Source organism: Fukomys damarensis, unplaced genomic scaffold (assembly GCF_012274545.1).
Source record: "Fukomys damarensis isolate Sample0158 unplaced genomic scaffold, DMR_v1.0_HiC HiC_scaffold_13, whole genome shotgun sequence".
Taxonomy (NCBI): Eukaryota; Metazoa; Chordata; class Mammalia; order Rodentia; family Bathyergidae; genus Fukomys; species Fukomys damarensis.
Window position 1 is genome coordinate 35,357,949 of NW_022900925.1, and position 7,838 is coordinate 35,365,786.

Below are 7,838 nucleotides of genomic sequence, written 5' to 3' on the forward strand. Positions count from 1 at the left end.
CGCTGCGGGGAGTGGCGCTGAGACAGCGGCGAGTGCCTCTGGCCTGCAAGAGAGCGGGGAGGTGCGGAGGGGAGAAGTCAGCAGTGGCAACCGGTGGCTCCCAGACCCACAGCATCGCCCTCCACCAGCCAAGAGGCAAGCTGTGCCCCGACGCACACCCGGAGGTTACCACGGCGAGCGCCCCTCCCTCCCTGCTCCCAGGCCGCGCGCCTCAAGCCACCGGCTTACCTCCACTCCTGGCATGCTCCTGTAGCAAGGTCCTCAGGATCCTGCCCTGCAGGGAACTCAGCTCTCGCAAGCGTCCCAGCTCCTCCGTCAGTTCCGTGTAGGCCAGTGCCAAGTTCACCCTGAGGTCAGAGGGCAGGGAGAGGAGAGAGGAGCAGGAGGCTGTGTGTCCCAGCGGTGGAGAAAGAACCAGTTCATTCTGTATTCCGTGTTCCCACCCCAAATACGGATCTTCTCAGCCTTAAAGTCCACCACGCCTGAAATCCCAGCACGTGGGAGGCTGAGGCAGGAAGATCACTGCAAGTTTAAAACCAACATGGACTACATAGTAAGTTTAAGGCCATTTTGAACTACACAGCAAGACACCACCTCAAAAATAGGTCTCTGGGGCCAGGGATTTAGCTCAGTGGCACTGCGCCCACCTTGTAAGCACAAAGTCCTGAGTTTGATCCCCAGTAACCCCACCCCCCAAAAAAGGTCTCCCTCAAACAACCACCTCTTCCAGGCGGCCTCCATCTGCTTCCCAAGTACCAATCCCTGACCAGGGCAGTGGTTTCTAGCCTAAGGCCCACCAGAGGGGAGCAGAGAGATTCCCAGGGGCCCCTGAACCCCTGCATGCACTGAATGCTGTCTGTGGCAGGGACACAGCTCCTACAGGTACAAATTCATGTACCATCTGTGTAGAGCCTGTGAAGACAAAACAGTTCTATTCATCCAACAGCTGCGCTGAATTTAGTCGAGTGTGTCACCATGAGTTTTCTTGGTCCACTAAGACCAAGACAGGGGCTCCTGGCTGGCAGAAGTGCGACTGATAAACCCGACCCAGAGCTGGCTGTGCCAGGCTCGCCGCTCTTGCATCCGCCCCAAGGCTGCCTCTGGCCTGCTTTCAGCCTCGCACCTGGCAGCCCCCTGCTGTAAAACTCCAGGGAGCAGGGTCCACTGGGGTCTTAGAGGGCTGCTCTGTGCCGAGAGCTGCAGGGGGCGCCGCCCACACTACCTCTCAAAGGCTGCCTGCTCTGGAACTGTGCCGCAAGCCCCCCACCGAGGCAGGGTTACAGCGCTTGCTGATGCCCAGCGCCCATCCAGGTCAGTGAAGGTGCCATGAGCTGAGCCATCCACTCCTCCCTCCCCTCCCTCTCTCCACACTTCCTGCTCAGGTCTCCCAGGGACGGAACAGTTCGATTCAGCAGGAGACCTCACCGTGTCCTTCCTCCCGGGGCTACTGAGTCCTGAGTATGGAAGGAAGGTGCTCGCTCCCCACCCCAGCCTCTGCCTGTCCTCAGGCCCTGCCGCCTTCACCTTTATGCTGGGCTTGGACAGAGCCTAGGACCTCCCTGAAGGCAGGGGGTCGGGCTTCCTTGGGCCTCCCCAAGCCCAGAAAGGACTCTGGAACTGTGGAAGTCGGAGCTGGAGGGCAGTAGCAGATGTCAGCCCAGGGAGATCACCTCCCAAGGGCTCCCCGTCCTGGCCCAGGGTGCAGCCCAAGTTCTCCAGCCCCAACGACCCTGTCCCCTCCTATAGCTAAGGGTATGTGGAGGGAGCGGGGCAGGGCAGGGAGAGGCGTGCAGTGAGGCTAGGACTTCGGGGGGCTGGGGAAGCCGGTGGGGGGCTGGGGATGACCCCACCCCTGGATGGCACGCTACCCAACCCTGGCATAGTGCCAGAGGGCGGGGAGAAGTGCCCCTCCGCACTCCCACAGGGACCTGGGGAGCCTCTCAGGGAGGCAGCCCTCACCACATCCATGGCGGGGGCCCCCATGTCTGCTAACTCTCCTGTGCACCCTCACGCTCATGGGTCTGTGGGTGTCGCCCGAGACTGGGAGATCCAGGTATATCCACATCAAACGGGAGACTCCCCAGGAAAGCCTCCCCTTTCCAACCCAGGGCAACCTGAGGGCAGGACCTGGGGGCTTCCCAAGGCGGGGTCAGGCTGTCCGCTCAGCAGCAGGGGTGGACGTTAGGGGACTCTGGACGGATGTCACCTCCCACCACACCCACCCACCAGCGCAGCTTCTCCGTCTGCCCTCCAGGCTGCATCTCAGGTGACAGATACAGCTCGTCGCCTTCACACCCTGTCTCAAGATCTCACCTGCCACTCGGGGTTCACAGGCCCCAGCTTTCCCTGAGTGCTCCCCCCACCCGTCAGGAGCCGCCCCAGTTTCTCCCTGCGGTGTAGCCAGGAATGGAAGGAGCCCAGCCAGCACCCCAGCCTCTCTCCAGCGGGTGCCATCCCCAAGCCCCAGGCCACCGCCGAGACTTGTGAGGCCTGACCTCCTCGTGACACCCTGTGACCCCAGGGCCTGTCCCCTCCTCAAGAGGGGAATGTGCTGAATACGCCAAGGACGCGCATGACTCACAGAAAACACTGCCAAGTCAGTGGAAAAAACTTCCACTCCACAACACACACGTGCGGACGTGCACCTCGAGCGCACTCACTTCCTGGCCTCCCGGCCCACACCTGAGCGCTGGCTGCTTCTGCAGTCGGACTGACTGTGGGAACAGCGGGTCTGGGGAGCCGCAGCAGGTGCGGCCCTGGCACTTCTTGGTGTCTTGGGGAAAGTTCTGGGTCCCACAGAGCCTGGGAGGGACCCAGGGACAGTGGAGTCACAGGTGATCTGTGAGAGCACAGCCCCGAAATGCTGTCACATCATCCCCGCAATTTTACGGAGGAGGAAACTGAGGCACACAGTCAACCAAAGCGGTGCAACAGAGGTCCTGATGTCCACAGGGGCTGAGCTATGACCACAGCTCCAGCCCGCTGTAAATGCACCTCCCAAAGAACCAGGAGAGGACGCAGAGCTGGCCCTGCCTGGGGAGGGGGAGGCAGGCCAGTGGACAGCAGTGGACAGCACAACCACTGACAGCGGGCTCAAGGTCGCTGCGGTGCCGGCCTGGAGCAGGATTCAAGCTCTTGGCACCTCAGCCCAAGAGGCTGGTACCTTCAGAGGAGCCAGAGTGCGGCCAGAGTGTGGCGGAGCTGGCAGGAAAGAGGGCACCTGGCCGCCAGTCACCCCCGCCTCCCCACCTTACCATCCATTCCCTCTTTCCACAGATAACGGGACCGTCCAGCACTCCCCGGGACAATCATCTTTGCTGTTATTGATGAAGCGACTGAGGTCAGGAAGGTCAGAGACTGTCCAGCCTCCTCCGGCCGCTCTCTGCTGCAAGCCAGCAGCTGGACTGGTGAGGATGTGGCAGGGTCAGGGGTCAAGACCAGACCTCCAGAGGGGCCGAGGCCAGGGTGTAAAGCAGGGTCCGCCCTGAGTCGTGGAGTGGGGCTGGCGGTTCATCTGCCGCTGGGACGGCGGGCAGAGGCGGGGGTCAGGTTTGGGGGCAGGGATGGACTGAGCTGAGGATGAGGACCCCGCATTCCCATCTCGGCCCAGGCTGCCCCCTCTCCAGCTGCCCCAGCCGCCTCACCCCGAGGGGGAACTTGGGGGCCGAACTTTCCACCACCCACAGGCACACCCAGCATCATCAGCCTTCCCGCCCGCCCGACCCTCAGGGAGGGGACCACAGGCACCGGGCCGTGGAGCGGACTTGAGGTTGTGGGCTGGGAGGAGGAAGTTGCTCTGCAGCAAGCCAGTGAGCCTCCACTTCCTTTGCGCCTTGAGCCCTCCGCTCCCCGCTGCCAGCTCAGACGCGCCAGCCTGCTGGGCTTCAGAGCTGGCCAGCAGAGCCAGGTGCCCCCGGGTCTGGAAGTCCCCCTCGGCTCACGGCGTGGCGTGGGAACCAGGCCCCTCTGCCCGGACTGTCTAGGCTCACGCTAGTCGCCTGGCATAATTAATAATAATACTAATAATGCCCCTTTCACTTTCAAAGTGATCTGACTCCGGCAACAAGTCACATGTTCGCCCCTCCTAGAAGAGCCTCCTACCTGCAGGGAGACCCTGGCCGGGAAAACACCACAAAGTCCCCTCTCCCCACCTGCTTGGACCCTGCCGGATATATAAAGACTCCCCCGAGACTTGGGAGACTGTGGGGAGAGGAGGAAGCTGGTTTTGAGGCTTTGTTTAGAGATTGCCAGCTTCAGACGTGGTTTAAGAAGGAGGGGAGGGCCACACCTGGTGGGGCACACCTGTCATCCCAGCACTTGGGAGGCTGAGACGGGAGGATCGCCATGAGTTTGAGGCCAGCCTGGGCTACGCAGTGGAGACCCTGTCTCAGAAAAAGACCGAAAAAACAAAAAGGAGCAGGGAGGATGTGGCGTTTCCCACCAAGGCAGCAACCAGGCAAGGGCTGCTCTCAGCGTGGGTGGCGGGCAGAGGGTAGGAGACAGTTTCAAAGCCCTCAGTCCCTCAGACCAGCTCGAAGGAGCCCGGAACCCTGCTTGGCGAGTGCTCGGGGGTTAATTCCTGTGAGCACAAGGCAAGGAGATGAGAGAGAGGAAGTGGGGAGGGTGAGGGGTGCTGGGGGAGGCCCTGGGCCCTGGCTCTGGGCCGTGAGGCTCAGTCCGGGGTACGCGGGGGTCTCCGACTTCCGTCCTGACCCAGCTCACACTGCCCTTGACCTCCCGGCAGTTTCCATGCTCTCTCGAGTTCACACCTCTGCCCCACAGCTAACCGCAGCCCACGCAGAGGCTCGTGGGCGGGCAGAGGGGGCGGGGTGGGCGGAAAAGGGCCAGGCCCGGCGCTGAGCCCCCCGTGTCAGGGAGAAAGAGGCCTGCTGCGCAGTTTCCCCCTCGGCACGGCGTCCCCGGCCCTAGCTTCTCTCCGGGGCCCTCCCTAAAGCGCTCCCTCCCTCTGGGCCCGAGTCCCCCACCTGGAACCCCCCTCGGGCCTTGCCCCCTCCAAGGGCACCCTTCCCCACTCCGGCCCGGCCTGGCCACACCCTCAGGAAGTCCCCTCAAGAGGGACAGGTGTGGGCTGCCTAGCTCTGGGGTCCTCACCTCCTGCCTCATCACTTGCTCTGGTCCCTGAGTGACCCTCAGCCAGGGGACAGTGGCGCCCAGGGTCTGCAGTATGGACAGCACCAGGGGCAGGATTCAGGGGCGCGATCAGTGTAAGAAGGTGATGAATGCAGGGTTCCCCAGGTCAGCCGGCGGCCCCAGGGTCCCAGCTGAGACCAGCGGGTGGCACCTCTCAGGCTCCAAAAGACCCCACACACGCATGCACTGCCCTCAGAGCTGTGCTCCCCGCTGCTTCTCCCGCACCCTGCATGGCACTCCAGGAAACCCTGTGTATCAAAGCCCCAGCAGCCTGCGGGGCAGCCCCTGGGGAAGGGGGAGTAGGGACAGGGAGTCCACAGGGCACCCCTGACCAAAGGGCTAGGATGGGAGGACAACAGGGAGCCCTCAGGAAGAGCCTGTTACCAAAAGGAGCTGGGTTTATAAGAAAATAAAACTACGGGGGAGGGAGGACTTCCTGACAACTCCTGTACCCTGGGGCCACTGCGGGGTGGGCACGAAGATCTGCCTCAGCCCGAGCCCTATCCAGCCTGGGGGAGAGAGGTAAGGCCTCTGGTGGGACCCCAAGGGCCGGAGCGGGGCCTGGCCGGGAGGAGAGGCTGCTCTGAGAGAAGCCGTGGGGGCCCTGTGGTCCCCAAGCACGGGCAGCACAGTCCTGTTTCTCCAGCACACACAGCCTTCGAGGGGACCCAGCAACCCTCCACTGACCCTGCAGGGGGGTGCCTTGTCACTTCTGGGGTGAGCTGGCATTCCTGAGCTGAGGCAAACCCTGAGCCCCAGGTCCGAACACACGGCCACAGCGGACCGGGCAGCCCAGAGGGGTCCCACCCACCAGGCCAAAACACTGAGTTCTCACCAGGCTATCACAGCCCCACCCAGGCCCTCAGCCAATGCTGGGGAGGGAGGCAAGGGGGAAGCTGGGGCCCTGAGCTGAGCACGCTGTGACAGGGGTGGGTCTCTGCCCTTTGGGCCTCAGTCTCCCCCTCTGGTGAGCACAGGCACCCCGGGAGTATGTGTCCCTCGTGACTTCACTTGGGCGGAAGGAGGCTGAGCTCTTTTCTCAGAAAGTCGGAGAGGATGAGTTTGGGTGCAGGGCCCCAAGGTCACTTCCGCCCACCTCCTGCTGCCCCTCTTTCCTGCAGGATTCCCAGGATGCCACTGCTGGGGGACCCCAAGGGAGTCCCTCCTGCCTCCAAGCCTCGGATTCCTCCCTTCTGAGACAACAGGCAAGGCACAACAAATCCTGAATGAGGCCACCTCCCTTGTCCTCGTGAGGAGGGGACAGTAAACCCAACTGCCTGGGCCTTGGTCCTGGTATAGAAAGTCGAGCCCCAGAGAGGCCCCAGACTCACACAGACTACAACCACTGGACACCTCACAACAACTCAATAAGAGGTGGGCACAGTCCCAGAGGAAGGCAAAGGGGAACATCCCTCCTTCCTGGGACAGATGCAGGGCCACAAGCCACCCAGATGCCACCCCCTTGAGGCCTGGGAAGAGAGGTCCCGAAAATAATGCAGATCGTCAGCCATCGTGGCACACACTTACAATCCCAGCACTTGGGAGGCTGAGGCAGGAGGATCGCCCCAAATTCAAGGCCAGCCTGGACTACAAAGTGAGACCCTTTCTCAAAAAAATGAAACCAAATACAGTGCAGAGCTACAAAACCAAACCTGAGGGAGACATGGGATAGGACCCTCCGCCTCAGGTTGAGGGGGCTAGGCGTGATCCCAGCACACAGGAGGTTGAGGGTCACTGCAAGTCTGAGGCCAACCTGGGCTACACAGCGAGTTCAAGCGCAGTGCAAACTACACACTGAGACCTCGTCTCGAAAAAAACAAAACAAAACAAGAGGTTAAGAGGGCCAGGTTCACAGGTGTGACTTACTGATCGTCGCCAACTCTCTTCACCCACGCCATGTCCCGCTCTGACTGATTGGAGGCCAGGTCCTAAGGGGAGGAGGGGAGGGATGTGAGTCCTCTCCACCCCAGGCGCACCCTGGACTCCCAGGGCCTCCACGCCCCGCGTACCTGGGCCCGCGTCTCCTGCAGCTGCTTCAGCTCCCCCTGCAGCCGCTCGCACTCGGCCTGCAGCTGCTCCTCGCGGAGCTGAGCCCCCCGCGCCTCCCCCTGGGCCGCCTCCAGCGCCTCCTCCAGCCGTCGCCGCTCCAGCTCGCTCACGCTCGGCGCGGGCCCTGGCCAGGCCGCTGTGGGGCAGGACAAGGTGAGGCCGGGGCCCACCGCCTCCGAGACACACAAGCGGGCTGGGTGGGGACCGCAGCACCGGGACGGAGGGGAAGGGGGGGCTGCCTGCTGGACAACTGAGGCTTCAGTAAGGCATCTTGGGCCACCCGGAGCCCAAAGCATCCTCGGGCCTCTTCCTAATCACAGCCCGAGCCGGGCGGGCACGCTGGGTGGGGGCGCCCTCTGCTGGCCGCACACCCGGAACTGCACCGGGCTGGCCAGACGCCGTTGGGAATGGCGGAGGCAGAACGGGGTGTCGGTGGGGGACCTGAGGGTGAGGGGTTGAGGTCTGGGAACACGGATCGAGTGATTACGGGAGACACTTAGGATAGGACAATCGGGCTTTAGGTGAGCAAGAGGTGTCCCATGGCGGTGGACTCGGCGTCAGGGAGATGGAGGTCGCTGGGATCTCACCGTGACCCACGGCGGAGCCCCCTCTCAGGGCCAGGTAGTGCAGGTCCAGGT

At 62.8% G+C, this 7,838-nt stretch overlaps 1 protein-coding gene across 1 annotated transcript in view; it reads right to left on the reverse strand.

The window, feature by feature from the left end:
- The window catches only part of Tbkbp1 (TBK1 binding protein 1), a 12,865-nt gene that overhangs the window by 2,589 nt on the left and 2,438 nt on the right, over nucleotides 1-7,838 (reverse strand). The window contains 5 exon segments of the mRNA XM_033763116.1: nucleotides 4-43; nucleotides 229-347; nucleotides 7,018-7,079; nucleotides 7,161-7,336; nucleotides 7,788-7,838. The exon segment at nucleotides 7,788-7,838 is cut by the window's right edge and continues 43 nt beyond it. Of these exon segments, the coding sequence (XP_033619007.1) occupies nucleotides 4-43; nucleotides 229-347; nucleotides 7,018-7,079; nucleotides 7,161-7,336; nucleotides 7,788-7,838 (448 nt within the window).